General features: G+C 38.9%; 1 protein-coding gene across 1 annotated transcript in view; it reads left to right on the top strand.

Moving 5' to 3' along the window:
- The window catches only part of LOC150006320 (ral guanine nucleotide dissociation stimulator-like), a 101,664-nt gene extending 82,608 nt beyond the window's left edge, over nucleotides 1-19,056 (top strand). The window contains exon 13 of the mRNA XM_090280748.1: nucleotides 18,819-19,056. Coding sequence (XP_090136874.1) covers nucleotides 18,819-19,056 — 238 coding nt within the window. The remainder of the gene's footprint in view (nucleotides 1-18,818) is intronic.
- The last annotated feature ends 8,265 nt before the right edge of the window (nucleotides 19,057-27,321 follow it).

Here is a 27,321-nt window from a genome sequence, read left to right on the forward strand (position 1 = left end):
TATGGGACAACTACAGAAAATATATGTGTAATATAAACACCAGGAAGAGAGAAAACAAAAGAAGAAATATTTGAAACTATAATAACTGAGAACTTCCCAGACTTAATGTCAGACACAAAACCACAAATCCAGGAAGTTCAGAGACCACCAAGCAGGAAAATGTCAGAAAAACTACACCTAGGCATATTCATAATATCAAAGATAAATTAAAAATTCTGAAAGAAACAAGAGGAAAAAAACCTCTTACCTGCTACCTATAAAGGAACAGAGATAAGAATTATATCTGAGTATTCCTCAGAACACATACAAGCAGTAATAGAACAGAGTAAAATATTTAGTTTTGAGACAAAATACTAGTCCAAAATTCTGCACTTGGCAGAATTATCCTTTAATCCATGAACACAGACTATCTTTCCATTTCATTTTATTTTTCAATCTCTCTTATTAATGCTTTGTAGTTTTTAGGATACCAACGTAGTTAAAATATATGTACTACTCAGAGCAATAGACAGATTTAATGCAATCCCCATCAAAATCCCAATGACATTTTCTAAAGAAAAACAACAACAACAACAACAACAAAATCAGAGTTGCCTGAAAGTACAAAAGATCCTGAATGGCCAAAGCAATACTGAGAAAAAAAGAATGAAGCCAGAGACATCACACTTCTTTACTTCAGATTATACTACAAAGTGATAATCAAAATAGCATGGTATTGGCATGAAAAAAAAAAAAAACATGCGGAACAGAATTGAGAGCCCAGAAATAAACCAATATGTATACAGGCAAATAAATTTTTGACAAAGAGTCAAAAGTATTCCATAGAGAAAAGAAAACCTCTTCAATAAGTGGTGCTGGGAAAATTAAAAAGACACATTCAATAAGTAGATAAAACTAGATTACAGTTTGTCTCCATATACAGAAATGAACTCAAAACAGATTAAAGACCTAAACATAAGATCTGAAACAATAAGTTACATAAAAGAAAGCATAGATACTGTTAAGGTAGCAGCTGATGCAGGCTATGAAAGAATTCAGAGAGAAGAAAAGGCAGGAAAAAAAAGTTTTTATTTACATTCATAGAGTGGCATGGTATCGAGAGATACACCAGCAACAAAATACAGGGGCTTTGAGCATTTATTAGGCAATCTGGTGGTTGTAGAACAGGATGTTTCAGTTGGTCTGGTGCAGGCTACATCTTGACTGATGTTATCTTTGGGGGCAGGGTCCTGACATTGTGGTCTGTCAGGTTCTCAGAACCTCTCTCTGTTCCTTCAGGGTGCTTCCAGTAATTTTCTAGTCCTGAGGATTGAGGCTCATAAAACAAGAGTTGGTCAAGCTACCTCTGGCAAAGAGGTCCTGAAAAGGGGATTTTGTCCTGTTAGGTACTAAACTTATGGACCTTGGTCTTGGAGAAGATTTTATTAATTAGACCCCAAAGGAAAGAAAAATAAATGCAAAAATAAGTGAATGGGACTATATTAAACTAAAAATATTCTGCACAGCAAAAAATAACAGTCAGTAAAACAAAAAAGCAACCAATTGAATGGGAGAAGATATTTGCAAGCAATAACTCTGACAAGGGGTTAATATCCAAATATATATAAAGAACCGAGAGATGCACAGAAGATGGCGATGGAGTAGGTAGCAGTGTTGTCTGCTTGCTTCTATTGTGGAAAGGCTTAGAGTACAGACATGGAGATGAGTGAGTGAGTGCGAGTTTCGGATAGCTCAAGCAGGGAGGGGAGTGTGGGAGCAGAGTGGGAAAGGGGCAAAGGGCTCACCCATGCTCTCAAGGGGAGTCGTGGAGCCCAGCGCCACTGCTGCACCGCACCCCAGAGGGACAGCAGCAGACCAGCAGCAGTGATTTCTGCTCGCCCCTATCACAGAAAGGTTTGGAGTACAAACACAGAGACGAGTGAGTGAGTGTGAATGTTGGACAGCGCGAGCAGGGAAGAGCGTGCAGGAGTGGTGTGGAAAGGGGCAAAAGACTCACCCGTGCACTCAAGGGGAGTCACTGAGCCTGCTGAGCCTGGTACCGCTGCCACACCGCACCCCAGAGGAGCAGCTGCAGACCAAGCTCATTGGCCCAGATCTGCTTGGAAACTGGCTGCTTTCCATAGGTGCTGGGACCAGCAGAATCCCTGAGGGAGACGATAGGAAGGTTTCCTTGAAACAGCTGGAGGTGCAGAAGGACCACGAGTGGCCCAGACTGTGGGAAGCTCTGTGAACTGAGTCAGGGTGGGGAACCCCTGGACTAGCATGTCTGAGCTGGGAGCCCCACACCCTGGGTGTGCGCATTGCGGTGCCACTGAACAGAAAGGAGGGGAGCTGGGCCGGGAGAGCTGTGACAGAAACGTGGGCTCAGAGGGGGCCCCAGGTGGGTCGGCAGTGTACACGGATGGATGGTGAAATGCTACCAGCCAGGGACGGACACAGCCTGGTGCTGTGGCTTGGAGCATAGAGACTTCTTGGGAGGAGGAGCGAAGGCACGATCCAAGGCAGGGTGGGGACTAGCAACATGCACACTGGCTTGCCAGCAGAACAGCATTCCTAGAGAAGCCTGAGGACTGCTGGAGGGCACCGCAGGACAAGTGGGGAGAGACCCAACTCTGCGGCTCATAGCAGATAGTTACAACAGGCCCCAGAGGGAGAGAAAAGCAGCCACAGAAACCAGCCAGAGCTCCTCACAGCCAGCCAACCAGGAAAAATTGGAAACAAATGGAATTTTGACCAGGTGTGGATCCAGAAAAAGAAGACTTCACACAAAGGCTGAACTGAGGAAAAACTTTCTTTTAAATTTTAATTCTAGTTTTTTATATGAATTTTTTTCTTTCTTTTTTCTTTAAACTATCTCTTTAATATGTTTCATACCATCTCTCCCTCCCATCTTCATGTTTAATTTTTGTTTGTTTGTTTTGTTTAGCCTCCCTTTCACATTAATTATATAGCATATAACTACTATATAAATCTAATACTAACACTACCACTTTCTTACTGTATCCTGCATTCTTCCCTTTCTCTTTTTTTATTATTAACATACAATGTAAGTATTACTTACTGTCTTGCACAGTCTTAACACTACTTGTTACTATTATTACTCTATTATCTCCCTTCTCAAAAATCATATTTTCTTTTTTTAAGTATATTTTATTGATTACATTGTTACAATAGTTCCAATTTTTCCCCTTTGCTCCCCTCCGCCCAGCACCTCCCTTCCCCAACAATCCCCTCCCCAAGTCCATGCCCATGGGTCGTACATACAAGCTATCCTGTCTGACCCTTTCATATTTTCTTCTTCTTTTTTTTAAAATAATTAATTAATTACTTAAATATTTTAATAAAAAATAACAATCCCTCCCTCTCAGACTTAAGACCCTTTACAATCTTATAAAGGGCAATGGGCGAAGGTCTCGAGCTCCTCTATTTGCTTCAAGCTGGACATGGTTGTCGTCCTACCTACCCTTGGGTCAAGAAATCCCTAATAAGACTGGGGGTGTGGAGGGGAGGGTGGCCTTCCCACAAGGGGAAGGATCGTGCAGACTCCAGGTTGATTGGCTGTCTCTGGACAACGGCATGCTTGGTTTAACAGGCTGGCATCCTTGTTGTATTCTGGGGGCAACAGGGTTAAAGGACATCATTCAATCCGTAACCACTAGATGACAAAAGACAGGTATTAATTTTTCAATGTCCCACATTAGGGAAAAGAAGGGCTTCTTTGAAGGAAGGTATGCCAGGTACATCTCACCTGTCCAAAACCCTTTTGCCCATTATACTTAGTTTGGACCGAGGGAAATATTTTAGGTTTCCCCCCTCTCAGGCCTCTGGACTCTTTCTGTCCAAGCCATTAGGATAGAAAAAAGAAACCAGTTTTAAAGTGAAGCCCACAGACCACCCCGTTCTTCACGAACCTGGCCACTTAGTTCAGCCAAACCATTGAGTCTCAGGAGGCAGCAATGCAGACAGGATTAAGTGAGGCCTATACGTACAGATAATCACTCAGGTAATGAGATTGTAGGCTTATGACCTTTGAAAACAGAAAACACATGTTAATTTATGTAACATAACCCACATACAAGTCTCTAAATCTGTAGGTCTGTCTTATCGGAAACACATCCAGTTGCAAGGCATTTGACATTCTTCTTGCCTGTAAATTAAACATCTTTGATAATGCCACAGACATAGTTTAACTTTCAAATGAAAACAAATTTTAAGTGAAAAGAAACTTTAAAGACGGTTAGCTGCACTACTTTATAGTCTACCACTGGGCATTGTGATCTTCCTTGAATCATCATTTTTCTCCCAAAGATTACCCTCCTTGTCATTAAAGGGACTGCATTAAGTCCATTTTTAATTTATCCTGTTCATTTGCATAAACACAACAAGAGCAGCAAATGATCACTTATGATCTTTAGTTCTGCTTTGCTGGAACTTACCCAAGGAACATTTAGGGTGACCTTCAGTCTCCCCTTCAAGGCACAGAAGCAGATCCACATACCTGGCATTCAGCCTTGCCTGTAAACACCTGTCTTTTCCAGGTCCTCCTGGTTTTCCATTGTGCCTTAAGGTCCCTTCTAGCCATCTTTCAGGAAAACAACCTTCATTCCTTCCCTGGAAAGATTGCTATGGACCGCTCATCCATCCAAAGTACCAGGCCTTTTATCTCGTGGACTTTTATTACCTTTGAAAGTCAGTCCCAGTTGCTCAGTGCTTTTTGGTAACAACCAAAGCCCAAGCATGTCTCCTTTAGGCATGACATTCCAGTCAAAGTTTTAGTTAAAAAAGAAAAAAAAAACCTCTATTAACAACTGGTCTTATTAGTTTTATGCAAAGAAACTTAGGTCATTACTTACTTCTTTAGAATGCCAAATTCTGGAGGGATCAGATAGGGAGAAAAATATACAGTGTGAAGGAAAATCCTTGTCCTTCTAATATTCACTGAACTTGCATTTCTATTCTTTATATTTTTATTTTTCCCCCCACTAAAAATTTTTCTGTTTGTTTGTTTTTCCATTACAGTTGTCTCACTTTTTTCCCCCTCTTGCTTCCCTGCCCCCTGCCCCCCTTCTTCCACATTCAGTCTCCACCCAGTTGTCCATGTCCATGGGTCATCTATACATGTTCTTTGACTAGACCCTTCCCTTCTTACCCCTTCTCTCCCTCCCATCTCCCACTTTGTTACTGTTAGTTTATTCCTTGTTTACATACCTCTGGTTCAATTTTGCTCATTTCTTTGTGTTGTTCATTAGTTTCTTGTAACAGGTGATAGCATAAGGTAAATTTCTTTCATTGCCTGGCTTATTTCGCTAAGCATAATTCTCTCTAGTTCGAATCATGTTGTTGCAAATGGTAGAAGTTCCTTCTTTCTTTCAGTACTTATTCATTGTCATTTTCCCCCTTTGTACTCATGTTCCTCTCTGTCTCTCTCTGTTTCTTCATCTTCTTAAAGCAGACCCTTTAGCATCTCTTGCAATGATGGTTTGGTGGAGATGTATTCTTTTAGCCTTCTTTTGTCTTGGAAACTCCTTATTTCATCTTCCATTTTGAATGAGAGCCTTGCTGGGTAGAGTATTCTTGGTTGTAGGCCTTTGTTTTTCATTACTTGGAATATATTTTGCCATTCCCTTCTGGCTTGTAGTGTTTCTGCTGAGAAATCTGATGATAGCCTTATTGGAGCTCCCTTGTATGCTATTAGTTGTTTCTCTCTTGCTGCTTTTAGGATTCTCCCTTTGTCTTTGAATGTTGGCATTTTAATTATGATGTGTCTTGAAGTGGGCCTGTTGGGGTTCATCTTCATTGGGACCCTCTGTGCTTCCTGGACTTGCGTGACTCTTTCCTCATGTGAGGGAAGTTTTCTGTCATTAGTTTTTCAAAGAGGTTTTCTATTCCTTGCTCTTCTCCTTCTCCTTCTGGAATTCCTATGATACGGATATTATTACATTTCATGTTGTCCTGCAGCTGTCTTAGAGCCTCTTCAGTCTTGTTCAGTCTTTTTTCATTTTGTTGCACTGTCTGTGAGTTTTTGTCTACATTGCCCTCCAGCTCGCTGATCCGATCTTCTGCTTCCTCTAGCCTGTTTTTAATTTCTTCTACTATGTCCTTCAATTCAGAGATCATATTCTTCATTTCCTCCTGGCTCTTATTGATAGCTTCCATGTCCTTTTTGATGCTGGTATAATTCTCAGTAAGTTCCTTATAGTTCTTCTGGAGTTCACTGTAGTTTTTCTGGAGTTCTTTGTAATTTCCGCTGAGCTCATTGAGCTTCTCCACAATACATGCTTTCAATTCCATATCTGATAGTTGGCTCCCCTCTATTTCATTTAGCACTCTTTCTGAGGACTCTACCTTTCCTTTCGATGGGGGGTTGTTTCTCTGTCTCCCCATTTTTGTGACTCCTATTGTTTGTTGGTGCTTCTTAGAATGATCTGCACTTCCTGGATCTGCCCCTGGTGGCGTCAGATCCTGTACCAGTCTGGGCCTAGGCAGCCTGTTGGAGACTTCCAGGGATCTACTGCCTTTGTCTGACTCCTTTAGTTGTTAATCTATTCAATCTGTGATTAGGCTTAAGGACCGTGGGTGTGGCAGCTTAATTCCTGTAGGCAGGGCTTTTGCTTCCCCTCAGGTTGATGCCACTTGGCCGGGAATGGTCTGCCTGCAGTACTAGGGATGAGTCAGCACTGGGACCCGGCCTGTCACTTCCCCAGCTCTCCCCTCAAAGCCACCACACCAAACTCTCCCCAAGCATTTCCAGTCCTCTCTGTCTTCCCTCTGCTTGTGCCCAGGGTAAGTGGGGGCAGAATATTTTCATATGTGATCCGCTTAAGAGCTCTTTTTCTCCAGCTGTTTCTCTCTGGCTAGCAAGAAACCCTGTGGCTTTTCACTTTTCTCAGCTGGGTACTATTTTACTTTCCACTCTGTTGCTGTAGGCTGGGAAGCTCAGCTGGGTTTTAGATCCTGCCCTTCTCAGGGGAAATCCCCGGCTGCTGAACTGTTTCTCAGTCCCTTCAGCTGCTACCCGTGTGACACCAGCCAGCCCTTCCACGTCTCCGCACTCTCTACTGGTCACATTGTGATGTAGCGGCCTTTTCTATCTCTCCATGGTTATAAGACTTCTTTCCAGCTGGTGTTTGGTTGGTTATTCCAGATGATTTCTCCAAAATTACATTGTAAATCCATACTAGTTCTGGGAGGAAGTTAGTGTAGCTTCCACTCACTCCTCCACCATCTTGTTTCTCCTCAAAAAAAAATCATATTTTCTTCACTTAAAAGAACCCTTATTCATTTCTCCTATATTATAATAGCCCTAACCTCTTTACACTTATATTAATACTGGTTCATTTGATGCCGATAGTGGGATAAAGAGTAGGGGATATTTTTGTGGGTGTGGGTTTCTTGCCCGGTCTATGTGTTTATGTTTTTAACAGAATTACCACAAAAGAACTCGAGACAAGGTGGGCAGAGTGACTCTCAATACACTAGCCAGAGGGAAGGTTCTACCAAAGAGTAACTGAAATATAACCAGACAGCATAAACAAATGACATAAAGGGTACTGCAAGAACATCAGGCTCAGGAGATCAAAGAGACTGCTCCACTGAAACCTCCAGATCTCCTATAAAGAATCTCATACCTCCAAGGAGGGAAATCAAAACAGACAAATCCAAAAAAACAAAAAAAAACGAAAAAAATCCAACATGGGAAGATGCAGAAACAACCTCCCAATGAAAGGGAAAGAGGAATCCCCAGAAAGAGAGGTAGATGGAATAGACATAACCCAAATGTCAGACATGGAATTCAAAATAATGTTGGTGAAAAAGCTCAATGTACTCAACAACCTCAAAAATAACTATAACACCCTCCAAGGAAGTTACCAACAGCTCGAAGAAAATTACAGGGAACTTATGGAGAACTACACCAGCATAAAAAAAGACATAGAAACTATTAATAAGAACCAGGAAGAAATGAAGAACACAATCTCTGGACTGAAAAACTCAGTAGAATCAATCAAAAGCAGACTAAACAAAGCAGAGGATCGGATCAGTGAGTTAGAGGACAATGTAGAAAAAATTCCCAGAAAATACAACAAAATGAAAAAAGATTGAAAAAGTATGAAGATGGCCTAAGGGAATTACAGGATAATATGAGACAAAATTATATCCGGATCATTGGAATAAAAGAGGGAGTAGAAGGAGAACAAAGAATAGAGAAGCTGATAGGAGAAGTAATGACAGAAAATTTTTCTAACCTGATGAGAGAAAGTCATGCAAGTCCAGGAAGCAAAGAGTATACCAATAAAGAGGAACCCCAAAAGGCCCACTCCAAGTCACATCATAATTAAAATGGTAACATTCAAAGACAAAGAGAGAATCCTAAAAGCAGCAAGAGAAAAACAGCAAATAACATACAAGAGAGCTTTGATAAGGCTATCGACCAATTTCTCAACAGAAACACTACAGGCCAGAAGGGAATCGTCAAAAATATTTCAAGCAATGAAAAACAGAGGCCTACAACCAAGAATACTCTGCCCAGCAAGGCTCTCATTCAAAATGGAAGGTGAAATAAGGAGTTTCCCAGACAAATGAAGACTAAAAGAATAAATCTCCACCAAACCAGAAATGCAAGAGGTGCTAAACAGAATGCTTTAAGGAAAAGAAGAAGAAAAAGAGAAGGGGTGATACACAGGTACAAAGGGAAATGAATAAATACCTGTCAATAATAACCTTAAATGTAAATGGATTAAATGCTACAATTAAAAGACATAGGGTAATGGAATGGATACAAAAACAGGACCCACATCTTTGCTGTCTACAAGAAACGTGCCTCAAAACAAAAGACACAGACTGAAAGTGAAGGGATGGAGAAAAATATTCCAAGCGAACGGACAAGAAGAAAAAGCTGGGGTAGCAGTACTCATATCAGACAAAATGGATTTCACAGCAAGGGCCATAAAAAGAGACAAAGAAGAACATTTCATAATACTTAAGGGAACAATCCATCAAGAAGATATAACACTAATAAACATATATGCACCCAACATAGGAGCACCCAAATACATAAAGAAAGTACTAGAAGGCCACAAAGAAGGATATTAACAGCAACACACTCATAGTAGGGGACTTTAACACTCCATTATCATCAATAGACATATCTTCGAAGCAAAGTAACACCAAGGATATACAGGCATTGAAAAACACACTAAACCACATGGACTTAACTGATATATATAGAATTTTTCACCCCAAAGAAGCAAAATATACATTCTATTCAAATGCACATGGGACATTTTCAAAGACAGACCACATGATAGGACACAACACAAGCCTCAACAAATTCAAAAAAATTAAAATTATAATAATCATCTTTTCAGACCACAATGCCTTGAAACTAAAAATCAACCTCAGGGAAAAAAATCAAAGACACCCAAACTCATGGAGATTAAATAACATGCTATTAAATGATGAATGGATTAATAATGACATTAAAAGATTAATCAAGAAGTTTCTGGAAATTAATGATAATGAACACACAACAACCCAAAACCTATGGAAATCAGCAAAACCAGTCCTGAGAGGGTAGTTCATAGCAATACAGGCATATGTAAAAAGGATAGAAGAATCTCAAATAAAAAATCTAACCCTAAAGCTACAAGAAATATATCAATAAAAAGCAAAGCCTAGGGCAAGTAGAAGGAAGGAAATCATCAAGATCAGAACATACTTAAATGACATAGAGACTAAACAAACAATTCAAAATATCAACAAAACTAGAAGCTGGTTCTTTGAAAAAATAAACAAATTTAACAAGCCTTTAGCCAGGCTCATCAAGAAAAAAAAAAAAAAAACTGAAAAGACCCGAATAAATAAAATCAAAAACAAAAGAGGAGAAATTATGACTGATACCACAGAAATACAAAGAATTGTAAGAAATTACTACAAACAACTGTATGGCAAGAAATTGGACAACCTAGAAGAAATGGACAAATTTCTAGAAACATATAACCTTCCAAAACTGAATCAAAAAAAAGTAGAAAGTCTCAACAGACCAATAACAAAGAAGGAAATTGAAACAGTAATCCAAAATCTCCCTGCACACAAAAGCCCTGGACCAGATGGCTTCACAGGCAAATTTTATAAAACATTTAGGGAAGAACTAACTCCTACCCTCCTCAAACTATTCCAAAAAATCCAAGAAGAGGGAAAAATCCCAAACTCTTTCTATGAAGTCAGCATTACCCTAATTCCAAAACCAGGTCAAGACACAACAAAGAAAGAAAACTACAGGCCAATATCACTGCTGAACATAGATGCTAAAATCCTCAACAAAATATTGGCAAACAGCATCCAGCAATACATTAAAAAGATCATATACCACGATCAAGTGGGATTCATCCCAGGGATGCAAGAATGGTTTAATAATCGCAAATCAATAAATATGATACATCACCTAAACAAAATGAAAGACAAAAATCACATGATCTTATCATTAGATGCAGAAAAAGCATTTGATAAAATATAACACCCATTTATGATGAAAACACTCAGCAAAATAAGAATAGAAGGAGCACAGCTTAACATAATTAAGGCTATGTATGAGAAACCTGAAGTCAACATCATACTCAATGGGCAAAAATTGAGAGCATTGCCCCTGAGCACAGGAACGAGACAAGGATGTCCACTCTCTCCACTTCTATTCAACATAGTGTCAGAAGTCATAGCCACAGCAATCAGGCAAGAAAAAGAAATAAGGCATCCAAATTGTGAAAGAAGTAAAACTATCATTATATGCAGATGACATGATAGTATACATAGAAAACCCTATAAACTACACTACAGACCTACTTGATATAATAAGTGAATTTTAAAAAACAGCAGGGTACAAAATAAATATACAGAAATCTAAGGCATTTCTGTACACCAACAATAAAATATCAGAGACAGAGACAAAAAAGAAAATACCATTTACTGTAGCAACAAGAAAAATAAAGAACCTAGAAATAAACTTAATCAAAGAGATAAAAGACCTGTAATCTGAAAGTTATGTAACATAGAAGAAATAAATTAAGGAAGATACAAATCAATGGAATCAAATACTATTTTCTTGGATGGGAAGAATCAACATAATCAAAATGGCCATACTACCCAAAGCAATTTACAGATTCAGTGCAATCCCTATTAAAAATATCAATGACATATTTCCCAGACCTAGAACAAATACTTCAAAAATTCATATGGAACCAAAAAAATACCTCGGATAACCAGAGCAATCTTGACACAGAAGAACACAGCAGGAGAAATTACAATACCAGACATCAAACAATACCACAAAGCCACTGTGATCAAAACAGTCTGGTACTGGCATAAGAATAGACATATAGATCAATGGAACAGAATAGAGAGTCCAGAAATAAATCCAGGACTATACAGTCAACTCTTATTTGAAAAAGGAGGAAGGAGAATAAAATGGAGTGAGAAGAGCCTCTTAAACAAATGGTGTTGGGAGAACTGGACATGAATGTGGAAAAAATGAAACTAGACCACCAACTTACACCACGCAGCCGAATAAACTCAAGATGGATCAAAGACTTAAATGTAAGCTGTGACACCATAAAAGTCCTAAAGGAAAACATAGGCAAAAAAATTTCTGATATTCCACGTAACAATATTTTCATGGATACATTTCCTAAGGCAAGAGAAATAAAGGAAAAAATAAACAAATGGGACTACATCAAACTAAAGAGTTTCTGCTCAGCAAAAGAAAACATCAGCAAGATGAAAAGGAAACCAACTATATGGAAAAACATATTTGTCAATGATATCTCAGACAAGGGACTTATCTCCAAAATATATAAAGAGCTCCTGAACAAACACTTCTCCAAAGAGGACATACAGAAGTTCCATAGACACATGAAAAAATGCTCAACATCACTAGCCATCAGAGAGATTCAAATAAAAGCCACATGAGATACCACTTTACACCTGTCAGAATGGCCATCATCAACAAATCAGCAAATAACAAGTGCTGGCGAGGATGTGGAGAAAGGGGAACTCTACAGCACTGTTGGTGGGAATGCAGACTGGTGCAGCCACTGTGGAAAGAAATATGGAGCTATCTCAAAAAATTAAAAATGAAAGTGTCTTATGACACTGTGATTTCACATTTGGGAATTTATGTGAAGAAACCTGAAACACTAATTCAAAAGAATATAAACACACCTATGTGCATTGCAGCAATATTTACAATCACCAAGATTTGAAAGTAGCCCAAGTATTCATCAGTATATGAGTAGATAAAACAACTAGGAGATGTTTATACAATGAAACTGTAATTGGATGTAAAAATAAATAAAATTTTACCCTTGTGACAGCATGGATGGACCTGAATGACATTATGCTATGTGAAAATAAGCCAATCAGAGAAAGACAAATACCATATGATTTCACTCATATGTGTAATCTAATGAACAAACTGAACTAATAAACAAAATAGAGAGAAACTCATAGATAGCAGGATGACAGCTATTGGGGGGAGAATAGAGGGTGGAGGGATGGATCAAAAAAGAAAAAGGACTCAGACAGACAACAGTGTGGTAATTGCAAGGAGGATGTAGGTGGGTGGAGGTAGAAGAGGGTATAAAGGGGATAAATGATAATGGGTTAAAAATATAATAAAATACATTTAAACAAAACAAAATCAAAAATACAAAACAATGTGTGTTTAAATCAAGTGCAAGAAAAAAAAATGATGCTGTCAAGTGACATGGTATATAAAATATATGAGTCTGCTGCTGATATTTCATGGCATACCATTTTACAGTAAATGTTTTTTAAAAGAAGAAAGAGTACATTCTTAAACCACAATTAAAAAGTGAAGTATATTAAATACATAAACCAGTAATATAATTATTATTAATAAACATTATGTATATACATAAGTAAGTATATGTGCTATTCTTTATATTGCTAGCAGCAGAGTAGTTTTGTTTACACCAGCACCATCACAAATGTATTGTATTGCACCAAGTCAGTACAGTGGAAATTTTTTAGCTCCATTATAAACTCAGGTGACTGTGGTTGACTGAAATGTTCTTATATGGCACATGACTGTATATAAAATGAAACACACATGGTTAAGCATATGCTTAGGGTATGGGTGGAATTAGGACTAGGACAAGGTTAAGCTTAGAGTTTGAGCTAATATTAGAGTTAGGGTTACAGTTCTTGGAATCAGCTTTAAGCTTATTAATAGGTTCAGTTAGACTTAGAACAGGTTTAGAATTAAATTTTGTTTTGGTGTTAAGTTTAGGGTTAGTGTTATTCTTAGGTTTATGGTTGCAATTAGCAGTTTCTAGTGCTGTACAAATTTATTTAGGTACAGCTTGAGAAGGGGTCATGGTTACGTTAAAATTAGGGTTAGATTAGTGATGGGTTATTTTAAAAATACAATACAACATAAAGATGATGAGCTGATGTGCTATAGAATTGTGCAGCTGAAGCCTATATAATTTTATTAACTGTTGTCACCCCAATAAATTCAATAAATATTTAAAATAATACAAGTTTATGATAGGAACAGATTTAGAATTAAAGTAGAATTATTTAGATTTATTTTTAGGTTTATGAATAGGCATCAGGTTAAACTTAAGGTTAAGGTAACTCTTACAGTGGTGTGAAATTGTTAGAGTGAGAGGTATATTAAGCTTATGATATTATTAGGGTTAGGGTTATATTTAGGGTTAAAGTTAATATTAGTTTTATGTTTGGGCCTACTTATATATAAGGTTATGGTTAAGATTAGACTTAAGTTCAGGTTTATGATTTTGTTTAGGATTAAGTTTGGAGTTAAATTAATTTTGAAATTAGTTGAATATGATAATATGTTTAGAACATGATTTGCTTAGTATTGCCTGGTACATTTTATGCTTTATTTAGTGATATATGTGAAAAACATATTTTTAACAAAGTGTAAAGTGTTAGAGATTCTGCTTCTACTGATATTTGTGTGAAACCATTTTCAATATGGTTAGGTGTGCATACTGCTGTGTTTAATAAAATACATAGTATTTAGTAAAATACTTAGAATTATGATACATTCAACTTTAGGCTTTGCCTTTAGGTATAGATTTAGAATATGCTTAGAGTATGAATTAGATTTATGGTTCAAATCGCAGTTAGGATTTTTCCCTGTGTTAGATGGAAGGCTCAGTTAAATATTTAGATTAAGCTAAAGACTTTTTTTCATCATTTCATTTTATCACCTTTGCTTATTTATTAGCAATAACTGTTTGTTTCATTACTTCAATTGTTGCTGTGTAGGGTATACATTATAAATAGTTAGATTATTAATGTCTACCTTTCAAGTGATAATATACCTCTTTCTGTACAGTGTCAGATTTTACAAAGGTATACTTCCATTTATCGCCCCTGGCTGGTTTGGCTCAGTGGATTGAGCATCGGCCTGCGAGCTAAGTGTCGCTGGTTCGATCTTCCAGTCAGGGCACATCAGAGAAGGATTCCAAAAAAAAACCTCCGCTGCCTTGCAGCATACCTCTTCAGGGGAAAGGCTAAGGGAGTAAACCCCGACAGAAAATCCGGAGCCGGAGTCCCTAAGGCGGTTTGACGTTGTAGTCAACACCGGCAACTCCTGCGGCGCACCTGAAGCCAAGCTGTATTGACTCCGTCTTTCCCTTGGACCCTTCAGCTGCGAAGAGAGGGGGGGTCTGCTGCATGGGCAACAGCAGACCCTCCATATCACCCTGCCCAGGCTCTGTAGCTTCAGCTTCACTGGAGAGGACACTCCAGCGTCATCGCAAGATGTCGATTCAACACGGGAGGAGACAGATACCGTGTCACTCCCGAGTCGGACTGCACAGCCATTCTCGGCGGTGCAGATAGACTCTTAAGAAGCTACACCATCGTCTCTCGAGACGGACGGCTGCCGACGACGACTTCCATTTATTTCCTTTTGAACTGGATGTTGGCTGCTTTTATATTTGTGTATGTTATAAAATCACAGTGATGTATTATTTTTAACAATCACAACCAATTACTTTAAAATAATTTAAATAATAAGGAAAAGAATAATATAGTTACCTATGAAGGTACTATTTCTAATGTCTTTTCTTCTTTTGTAAAGATCTAGAAATCCTTTTACCAAATGTTCACAAATATGCAGATTGGGTTTACTTCAGAACTGGCATTGTAAAGTAGACAGAAAAGGAAGTACATTTTAATAAGCTGTACTGGGATTATTAATGTTTCACATAGAATAAAATAAAACTGAACATAAAATAGGCTTGGTATGTACTGGAAATGAACAAGACCAAACCCCCCCATCTCTTATAATTAAAGGCTTATTTCTTAAATATATTACATGTTCACTGGAAAGTGTTTATGACTCAAGTGCCATTCTAGGGAAGGTCATCTAAAATAATTGTGTGGACCTGGCTGGTGTGGCTCAGTTGGTTGAAGCAACTTCCCTTCTTAAACCATCCTTTAAACCAAGAGGTCATGGATTCAATTCTTGGTCAAGGCACATGCCTGAGTTGTGGGTTCAGTCCCCCATCAGGGAGTGAGAGGCAACCAATTTATGTTTCTCTCTTACATAAATGTTTCTCTCTCTGTCTCCCTCCCTTGCCATCTCTCTAAAATCAATACACATGTCCTCAAGTGAGAATTAAACAATTTTTTAAAGTAAAAATAAAATAAATGTGTGTGCCTGTGTGTGTTTGCCTGTGCTGAGGTTATTTGTAATCAGTAATGATAACTGTTAAAAAAAAATAAAGCAGAGAAAAAAGAAGGATAGAAAGTGTAGGACAATATTAAATGGTGTGATATGTATTCAGGAAGGTCATTTGAGGAAACAGGCTCTGAGCCAAAAATTGCTCACACTGGGGCGGTCTTTGTTCACAAGAAATATTTCTCTATTTGTTATTGGTGTTGTCGATGATGAGTTCCATGGAGCAGGACATTCAGAAGCCAGCTATAAGAATATTTGGGGATATATGACATCAGGGAATATAAGCTACCACAAAGAAGAAGCAATGCCTGAAACATACTTATTTTATTCAAGGCTTGTCAAAGCCAATATGTCTAAAACTGAGTAAGAAAGGTGAAGTGGATTGAAAATTATATCAGAAAAGAAACTGGAACCAGATAATGTAGGGTCTTATAGGTTGTAGTTTCTACAAAGGGTGAGAATTTTACATCTTTGTAAAAGATAGATTATGATAAGTTTTGATAAGAAGTAAATATTGATAACTAAGGTCTAAAAATGTTTGTTGCTTCTATATGGAGACTTTATTTTTGTCCCTAGGAATAATTTTAATGCCAAATGGAACATTGGAATCTCTCATCTCTGGGTCTTTTAGCCAAACAAGATTCTTTTTTTCAATGCCCCACCATCATCACTAGGGAAAAAAAAAAAAGTGTATAGAAAACAATGTTGATCCTGTGACGAAAATGGCAGTATTTACAGTTGCTTGGATAAAATCTGTCAAACTCGTTTCACATGTTAACAAGTTTTCTAATTAGGTTTATTCACAAATTCCTAAAACCAAGGGCAAAGTGGTTATCCTCTGAATAACCCCTGTCAGTATGTATTCAAAGGAAATATATAGAGAATAATAACCAGTCAAATATTCTTAATTACTAGTAGCTGATGGGAAAAAGCCCGGTAATCCTGAATAAACACCCATCTCTGGTGATTTAAATTAAAAATTACATCTAAATTTTAATTACAATCAATGTTAAAACCAGAGGACAGCAAGTAAAGCTGAAGCATCTCTTAGGCGATTGAAGACTGCTTTCCAATTTATTAAATTTAGCTAAGAAATTAACCAAAGCTTTTTGTTGTCATGTCTTTTCCATTACTCATAGCTTATGTTATTAGAAGTGTTAAGTTTTCATAAACTCCTCTAACTCTCTAGTGATGTCAGCAAAGCAAGAGTGTGGAGAGTTATAAAGCGTACATCTTTTTTTGTTTTTTAAGTATATTTTATTGATTATATTATTACAGTTGTTCAAATTTTTCTTTTCCCCCTTCCACCCAGTACCCTCTCTTTCCTCCAGCAATAGCCCCCTTAGTTCATGTCCTTGAGTCATGTGTGAACGTTCTTTGGCTTCTCCTTTTCTTATACTATTCTTAGGATCCCCCTGTCTGTTTTGTTCCTACTAATTATGCTTCTTAATCTCTGCACCATTTCCCCCATTCTCCCCATTCCCCCTCCCAGCTGATAACCCTCCGAATGATCTCCATACCTATAATTCTGTTTCTGTTCTGATTGTTTGCTTATTTTGTTTTTGTTTTTTAGATTCAGTTGTTGAAAGTTGTTTATTGTCATTTTAATGTTCATATTTTTTATCTTTTTTCTTATTTAAGTCCCTTTAACATTTCATATTATAATGGCTTGGTAATGTTGAGCTCCTTTAGCTTTACCTTGTCTGGGAAGCACTTCATCTGCCCTTCCATTCTAAATGATAGCTTTGCTGGATAGAGTAATCTTGGTTATAGGTCCTTCCTTTTCATCACATTGAATACTTCTGGCCTGTCCCTTTTTGCCTGCAAAGTTTCTTTTGAGAAATCAGCTGATAGTCTTATAGGCACCCCTTTATAGGTAACTCTGCTTTTCTCTTGCTGCTTTTAATAGTCTCTCTTTATCTTTAATCTTTGGCATGTTAATTATGATGTGTCTTTGTGTGGCCCCTTTGGGCCCTACTTGTTTGTAGTGCATCATTTTAATTGTACCAAGAACATAGGCACACAATGGAACTATTCCCTTATGCTTATACATTCTACTCTCAAATAAGTCCTGCTTGATCAGGTCCCAAGACTGGAGTGCAGTTGAGTTTACTTCATGTGAAATAAGGCCACAGGACAGTCTTAATATATGAAGACTGATTAGCAGGAAGACACATATTAACACATGTAATTATGATATGCAAGTTGAAAGGATTATAAGATTTCACTTATAATACATACACATGCACTTAAAAATATAGTGATTCTATTTCCATAAAACTCAATTGTAGCTTTGTACAATAAAATAATTGCGGGTCACATAGTTTGAAACTGAACTCAGATGAGAATGCACTGCTGTGCTTTCTCATGTGTGAAAATGTGCTTGTCTATATCAAAGCAAAAATAAAAGGCATGCTGATAAACCTGATTTTGATCTTCATCAGCAACAGATATGGATCACTTTAATAGCTAGTAAATCTTTTATTTCACTTTAGTCTCTGAAAGTCAAATGCCACCATACTATGAGCCATGGTCTTTATGATGTTTTTGGTTTTAAAACCCTGCAGTGTTTCTACAACTAACGTGTCAAACTCATTTGGAATAAGCATGTCACTTTCCTTGTGTGTTAAAAGCAAATGAACAAAAAAAATTACGTAGTTAGTATTTCATTGACTTTAAGGATCACTATAGGGATAATGGATTTTTCAAGCAATGTCAGTTCTTCCAATTAGTGAAAATTATATATTTTAAAAATTATCTATGCCTTTTTATTTCTCAGCAATATTTTTATTTTTCAATATAGAGTTCTTAGATGTCTTTTAAATATTTTTCTAATTTCTTACTTTATTGTAAAAGGTGTTTCTGTAGCATTTTTACAATTGTTTATTGCTAGTATATACAGTTTGCCCTTGAACAATGTGGTTTTAAACTATGTAAGTCCACTTATATGCATTTTTCAATGCATAATTACCAGTACTGTTTCCGTCAATGGTTGGGAATTCCGATGCAGAATGTTCTTTTTATGCATTGTTCTATGACACTTTATAAAGCAGACTTGAGCATGTGCAAATTTTGGTATCTGCAGGGAATCCTGGAACCAACCCTTCACAGATTCTGAGGGCATTTACCCCAGAAACAAAACTGATGGTAGACCAAAGTCCACAGATATTTTTCTTATTCCAAACAAGTCATGTGCTGATGGCTGCCAGCTCTTCCCAGGTGAAGTTCCTCCTAAGCCCCAAGGCAAAATGGCCTTGGAAGCTGCTTGGGACTCAAGAAGGAACCCCAGCCAGGGCTGGAATGCCATGGGCATCACCTATTAGCTGGCTCACCAAATTGTTTTCTTTCTTTTTTTTTTTTAATTTTATTTTTTGTTATTCAATTACAGTTGTCCCATTTTTCCCCCATTGCTCCCCCCTCCAAGCCCATCCCTTCTCCCACAATTATATCCCTCCCCGTTGTCCATGTCCATGAGTCATTCATATATGTTCCTTGACCTGACCCTTCCCTTAGTTATCCCCCTTCTCTCCCTCCCCCCTCCCCCCTACTGACTACTATTCTAGTCTTTGTCTATTTAGTTCGTTTGTTTGTGTTGCTCTTTAGTTTCCTGTATTGGGTGATATCATATGGTATTTTGCTTTCTTTGCCTGGCTTATTTCACTAAGCACAATTCTCTCTAATTCCATCCATGTTGTCACAAATGGCAGGAGTTCCTTCTTTCTTTCTGCTACATAGTATTCCATTGTGTAGATGTACCACTGTTTTTTGATCCACTCATCCACAGACAGGCACCTAGGCTGTTTTCAGCACTTAGCTATTGTAAACAGGGCTGCTATGAACATAGGGGTGCATAAGTTCTCTTGAATTAGGGTTTCAGGATTTTTCGGGTATAATCCTAGCAGTGGAATCACTGGTTCAAATGGCAGTTCCATTTTTAGTTTTTTGAGGTAATTCCATACTGTTTTCCATAGTGGCTGCACCAGTCTGCATTCCCACCAACAGTGCAGTAGGGTTCCTGTTTCTCCACATCCTCGCCAGCACTTCTTGTTTGTTGATTTGTTGATGATGGCCATTCTGACAGGTGTAAAGTGGTATCTCATTGTGGTTTTTACTTGCATCTCTATGATGGCCAACGATGTTGAGCATTTTTTCATGTGTCTATGGACCTTTTGTATGTCCTCTTCAGAAAAGTGTTTGTTCAGGTCCTTTGCCCATTTTTTAATTGGGTTGTTTGTTTTCTTGATGTTGAGTCGTATAAGCTCTTTATATATTTTGAAGATCAGTCCCCTGTCTGTGATATCATTGGCAAGTATATTTTCCCATATGGTTGGTTTCCTTTTCATCTTACTGATGTTTTCTTTTGCTGAGCAGAAACTTTTTAGTTTGATGTAGTCCCATTTGTTTATTTTTTCCTTTATTTCTCTTGCCTTAGGAGATGTATCCATGAAGATATTGTTACGTGTGATATCTGAAATCTTCCTGCCTATGTTTTCCTCTAGGACTTTTATGGTATCATGGCTTACATTTAAGTCTTTAATCCATCTTGAGTTTATTCTCGTGTGTGGTGTAAGTTGGTGGTCTAGTTTCATTTTTTTGCACATCCCTGTCCAGTTCTCCCAGCACCATTTGTTAAAGAGGCTCTTCTCACTCCATTTTATGTTCTTTCCTCCTTTATCAAAGATTAGTTGACCATAGAGGGCTGGGTTTATTTCCGGGCTTTCAATTCTGTTCCACTGATCTATATGTCTGTTCTTATGCCAGTACCAGACTGTTTTGATCACAGTGGCTTTGTAGTATTGTTTTATGTCTGGTATCATGATTCCTCCTGCTGTTTTCTTCTGTTTCAAGAATGCTTTTGCTATTCGGGGTCTTTTTTGGTTCCATATGAATTTTTGGAGGATTTGTTCTAGGTCAGTGAAATATGTCATTTGTATTTTAATAGGGATTGCATTGAATTTGTAAATTGCTTTGGGTAGTATGGCCATTTTGATGATGTTGATTCTTCCCATCCAAGAACATGGTATTTGCCTCCATTTATTTGTATCTTCCTTAATTTCTTTCTTCAATGTTGCATAATTTTCAGAGTACAGGTCTTTTATCTCTTTGGTTAAGTTTATTCCTAGGTTCTTTATTTTTCTTGTTGCTGTAGTAAATGGTATTTTCTTTTTTGCTTCTGTCTCTGATATTTTATTGTTGGTGTACAGAAATGCCTTAGATTTCTGTATATTTATTTTGTACCCTGCTATTTTGCCAAATTCACTTATTATATCAAGTAGTCTTTTAGTGGAGTTTATAGGGTTTTCTAGGTATACTATCATGTCATCTGCAAATAGTGATAGTTTTACTTCTTCTTTCCCAATTTGGATGCCTTTTATTTTTGTCTTGTTTGATTGCTGTGGCTAGGACTTCCAATACTATGTTGAACAGAAGTGGGGAGAGTGGACAGCCTTGTCTAGTTCCTGATTTCAGGGGGAATGCTTTCAGTTTTTGTCCATTGAGTATGATGTTGGCTTCAGGCTTCTCATATATACCCTTAATGATGTTAAGGTATGCTCCCTCTATTCCCATTTTGCTGAGTGTTTTCAACATAAATGAGTGTTGTACTTTATCAAATGCTTTTTCTGCATCTATTGATATGATCATGTGATTTTTGTCTTTCATTTTGTTTAGGTGATGTATCATATTTATTGAATTGCGAATATTCAACCATCCTTGCATCCCTGGGATGAATCCCACTTGATCATGGTGTATGATCTTTTTGATGTATTGTTGGATCCTGTTTGCCAAAATTTTATTGAGGATTTTAGCATCTATGTTCATCAGTGATATTGGCCTGTAGTTTTCTTTCTTTGCTGTGTCTTGACCTGGTTTTGGGATTAGGGTAATACTGGCTTCATAGAAAGAGTTTGGGATTTTTCCCTCTTCTTGGATTTTCTGGAATAGTTTGAGGAGGGTAGGAGTTAGTTCTTCCCTAAATGTTTTGTAAAATTCGCCTGTGAAGCCATCCGGTCCAGAGCTTTTGTGTGCAGGGAGATTTTGGATTACTGTTTCAATTTCCTTCTTTGTTATTGGTCTGTTGAGACTTTCTACTTCTTCTTGATTCAGTTTTGGAAGGTTATATGTTTCTAGAAATCTGTCCATTTCTACTAGGTTGTCAAATTTCTTGCCATAGAGTTGTTTATACTAATTTCTTATAATTGTTTGTATTTCTGAGGTATCAGTCGTGATTTCTCCTCTTTCATTTCTGATTTTGTTTATCTGGGTCTTCTCTCTTTTTTTCTTGATGAGCCTGGCTAGAGGTTTGTCAATTTTGTTTATTTTTTCAAAGAACCAACTCCTAGTTTTGTTGATTTTTTTGGATTGTTCGTTTCATTTCTATGTCGTTTAATTCTGCTTTGATCTTGATGATTTCCTTTCTTCTTTTTGCCCTAGGCTTTGTTTGTTGTTGCTGTTCTAGTTCTTGTAGCTTTATGGTTAGGTTTTTTATTTGAAATTCTTCTATCCTTTTCAGATATGCCTGTATTGCTATGAACTTCCCTCTTAGGACTGCTTTTGCTGTGTCCCATAGGTTTTGGGCTGTTGTGTGTTCATTGTCATTAGTTTCTAGAAATTTCTTGATTTCCTCTTTGATGTCATTGTTAACCCATTCGTTATTTAATAGCCTGTTATTCATTCTCCATGAGTTTGGGTGTCTTTGATCTTTTTCCCTGAGGTTGATTTTTAGTTTCAAGGCGTTGTGGTCTGAAAAGATGCTTGATATGATTTCAATTTTCTTGAAGTTGTTGAGGCTTGTTTTGTGTTTTATCATGTGGTCTATCTTTGAAAATGTCCCATGTGCATTTGAATAGAATGTATATTTTGCTTCTTTGGGGTGAAAAGTTCTATATATATCAGTTAAGTCCATGTGGTTTAGTGTGTTGTTCAATGCCTGTATATCCTTCGTGTTTCTTTGCTTGGATGATCTGTCTATTGTTGATAATGGAGTGTTGAAGTCCCCTACTATGAGTGTGTTGTTGTTGATATCCTTCCTGTGGTCTTCTAGTACTTGCTTTATGTATTTGGGTGCCTCTATGTTGGGTGCATATATGTTTATCAGTGTTATATCTTCTTGATGAATCGTTCCTTTAAGTATTACGAAATGTCCTTCTTTGTCTCTTTTTATTGCCCTTGCTTTGAAATCCGTTTTGTCTGATATGAGGACTGCTACCCCAGCTTTTTTTTCCGGTCCATTTGCTTGGAATATTTTTTTCTATCCCTTTACTTTCAGTCTATGTAAATCTTTTGTTTTGAGGTGCGTTTCTTGTAGACAGCAAATATGGGGGTCTTATCCATTCTGTTACCCTATGTCTTTTAATAGGAGCATTTAATCCATTTACATTTAAAGTTATTATTGACGTTTATTTATTCATTTCCCTTTGTACCTCTGTTCCTCTCCTCTCTTGTTCTTTTCTTCCTTTTTCTTAGAACACTCCCTTTAGCATCTCTTGCAATGCTGGTTTGGTGGGGATGTATTCTTTTAGTCTTCCTTTGTCTGAGAAACTCCTTATTTCACCTTCTATTTTGAATGAGAGCCTTGCTGGGTAGAGTATTCTTGGTTGTAGGCCTTTGTTTTTCATTGCTTGAAATATTTTTGACCATTCCCTTCTGGCTTGTAATGATTCTGTTGAGAAATCGGTAGATAGCCTTATTGGAGCTCCCTTGTAAGTTATTTGCTGTTTTTCTCTTGCTGCTTTTAAGATTCTCTCTTTGTCTTGGAATGTTGCCATTTTAACTATGATGTGCCTTGGGGTGGGTTTTTGGGGGTTCCTCTTGATTGGAACTCTTCGTGCTTCTTCGACTTGCATAGCTTTTTCTCTCATCAGGTTCAGAAAATTTTCTGTCACTATTTCTCCTATCAGATTTTCAATTCCATGCTCCTTTTCTTCCCCCTCTCGTATTCTGACGATCCTTAAATTATTTTTTCTAATGCTATCCTGTAATTCCCTTACATCTTGTTCATATTTTTTCAATCTTTTTTCATTTTGCTGTATCATTTGAGAATTATTTCGTACATTATCCTCTAACTCACTAATTCGATCCTCTGCTTCTTTTAGTCTGCTTTTGACTGATTCTACTGTGTTTCTCAGTTCATAGATTGTATTCTTCGTTTCTTCCTGGTTCTTGTTGATAGTTTCTATGTCTTTTTTTATGCTGGTGTAGTTCTCTGCAAGATCCCTGTAATTTTCTTGGAGCTGTTGGTAACTCCCTTGGAGGTTGTCATAGTTGTTTTTGAGGTTTTTGAGCATATTGAGCTTCTTCACCACCATAGTTTTGAATTTCATGTCTGACATTTGGGCTATGTCTATTCCATCTACCTCTCTTTCTGGGGATTCCTCTTTTCTTTTCATTGAGAGGTTGTTTCTGCATCTTACCATGTTGGATTCTTCTTGTTTGTTTTTGTTATTTGGATTTGTCTGCTTTGCCTTCCCACCTTTGTGGTATGAGATTTTTTATGGTAGATCTGGGGGATTCAGTGGTGCAGTCTCTTTGATCTCCTGAGCCTGATGTTCTTGGGGTACCTTTTATATCGTTTGTTTATGCTGTCTGGTTATATTTCAGATTTTTTGTTGTTGTTGTTGTTGTTGCTAGGATATTCCTTCTGGCTTGTTGATGGGAGTCACTCTATCCACTTTATCTCGAATTCTTTTGTGGAGATGTCAGTTCAGCCTTCTTGTGTCGTCTTCTTTTTCTGCGTCCACAGCTAGTCTAATGTGATGAGTCAGAGATTCCTATTCCTTGTAGCAGTGGTGTGCGCGAGGTGGCCGGCAGGGCGCAATGCAAGGCAGCCAAGAGCCCACCTCAGGTCTGCCACACCGCGCTCCAGGAAAGCAGGCCACGCCACACTTTGGGGAAGCTGGCAAGGTGTTTTGTTTTTTTTTTTTTTCACTCAAGCATCAGTGTGCGCCCAAGGCAGCTGGGGACTAAGCTCAGGCCTGCCGCGCTGCGCTCCCAGAAAGAAGGCCCCGCCAAGCTCCAGGAAAGCCCTCCCATAGTTTTTTTGGCTCGAACACCAGTTTAGCACCCAAGGTGGCTGGGGAACTAAGCTCAGGCCTGCCGTGCCAAGCTCCTAGAAAGCATGACACGCCAAGCTCCAGGAAAGCCCTCCAGGTGTTTTTTGGGCTTGAACACTGGTTTAGTGCCCAAGGCGGCTGGGGAACTAAGCTCAGGCCTGCCGGGCCGCGCTCCCAGAAAGCTGGCCGCACCAAGCTCTAGGAAAGCCCTCCAGGTGTTTTTTTTGGCTTGAGCACCAGTGCGCGCCCAAGGTGTACAGGGAACTAAGCTCCGGCCTGCCGTGCTGCGTTCCTAGAAAGCTGGCCTCGGCGCGCTCCGAGGAAGCCGGCCACGCTGCGCTCCGGGAAAGCCCTTGAGGTGTTTTTTGGCTCAAGTGCAGGTGTGCACCCAAGCGGCTGGGGAGCTAGCCTTAGGCCTGCAGCGCCGTGTTCTGGGCGTTGGACTTTCGCCTCTTAGGGCAGGGCTGCAGATACTTGTGCTCCATAGAAGTGAGTGTCTGTGAGTCCTGCTGCCCACCGTTCCTGCAACTCCTGAGCGGGCACGCTCAGAGCCTGGGCAAGTGCTCTGCGCTCCGGATTCCGGCCTGGTACTCCAGCCTGGCGCCCACTGGGCTGGCCAGGGGCATTTGTGCACAGTCTTCTGCGTGTCCAGTGGGCCCTCCCTGCGCCCATTGGGTCACTGATTTTATGTCTGTTGGCGTGTGTCCGAGGGGAACCTGGACACGCAGCCCTGCGCACCTGGGCCAGTGAATGAGGGCTCTTCCCTATGCGTGCCCCCGCGACCCAAGGGGAGGGTGGGGGGTGAATGAGTCCATCACTGCGCCTGCGCTCCTCAAGAATGGCGTACCACCCCCAAACTTTCCTCCCCTCTCCACCATCCACTAGAGAAAAATATAAAGGAGAATTATGTTCTCACTTGCCCGGCAGCACGCTGTCTCCTGTCCTTCAGCGCCAATGCCACTTGGTCGAGTCCGGTCTCTGCCAGCGGGCAGAGATCCGCTCTCCTCCCAACTCCTCTCCCGGGGCAGCCTGTGGTCCCCCAAAATCCTTCGTGTCCTTCCAGCCACAGCTCCGGCAGCCGCCCCAGTCAGGAGTCCCGTTTCGTCCCCTTTTTCTCCACTATCCTCCCTAAACAGGTTGTTCCCAGATGGATTTTCTCTAATCCAGCAGTGCCTTGGCTCGACTCCTGCCAGTGTCCAGCTGCTCACTGAGATGTTCTGTCTGCAGTTAGCCCAAACTACAGAAGAGTCTCGGGAGCCTGAAACCTCAGCCTCTCCTCACTCCGCCACCATCTTCCCTTCCACCAAATTGTTTTCTGGCCCAAAGTCCAGGTGACTGAATCTTAAAAAGGCCACACTAAAACATCAGGATTTGGAATAATAAAATGTTTATTGGTCAAGAAGATGCCAACTGAAAAGATAGGAGACTTAGTGGTACCTTAATTCCACCTTAAGAAACTACAGAGTTCAGGCTTCTTTTATGTAAAAGGATGGGGAATTGCGAGGGGTGAGAGGTGATTTACTATTGTATGAAGCGGATACCTGGATATCAGCAGAAGTCCAAAGAAGATTGAACTTAGTCTGTTGACTGTAGTTGATGTGACATCTGGTCAGGAGGTTCCTGAAACTCCTTGGTAAACAGTACTGTGCATTTTCCTTAGCTGCCTGAGAGAAATACTTTCTCATAAGGAGCTGTTTTTGTAAAACTCAGGCCACAAGAAGAATTCCTCTAGTGACCAGCACATCTATATGCAATATTAAACAAAAGCTATTGGACAAATCAGGCTCGGAGTCAGAGAGGCTGAGCATTTAATTCTGTTACATTTTTACTCTTGCTCTCCTAAAAGTCAGATATTATTTTCTGCCTGGGGACTTTTTATATTCTTTAGCCTGTAAGTTAAGAGTTTTCATCATATTTGAAAAATGATACCCATCACCTCCTACACTTTTTGCTTTTTCCTTACTCCTTTTTCCATCTGTTTCTACAATGCCATGTAGACTATGGTAGCAACAACATTTAGAATATATTTTATTAACTCAAGTCACTCAAGCTATATATTTTTTTCTCTCCAAAGTATTTATGTATCTCCTTCACTTGAAATGATTTCTTTTATCTTCCAGCTCACTTCTTTATTCTGTAATGTTCAGTCTGCTATTAAACCCATTTAATGCTTATTGATTTATAATTATCAAATTTCCAATTATTATTTTTATTTTTAAGATTTCACTTTTCTTAGGAGTACTCTCCTGAACTCTCCGCTGCCTTGCGGCATACCTCTTCAGGGGAAAGGCTAAGGGAGTAAACCCCGACAGAAAATCTGGAGCCGGAGTCCCTAAGGCGGTTTGACGTTGTAGTCAACACCGGCAACTCCTGCGGCGCACCTGAAGCCAAGCTGTATTGACTCCGTCTTTCCCTTGGACCCTTCAGCTGCGAAGAGAGGGGGGGTCTGCTGCATGGGCAACAGCAGACCCTCCATATCACCCTGCCCAGGCTCTGTAGCTTCAGCTTCACTGGAGAGGACACTCCAGCGTCATCGCA

Source organism: Furipterus horrens, unplaced genomic scaffold (assembly GCF_987537825.1).
Source record: "Furipterus horrens unplaced genomic scaffold, mFurHor1.1.pri manual_scaffold_6, whole genome shotgun sequence".
NCBI lineage: Eukaryota > Metazoa > Chordata > Mammalia > Chiroptera > Furipteridae > Furipterus > Furipterus horrens.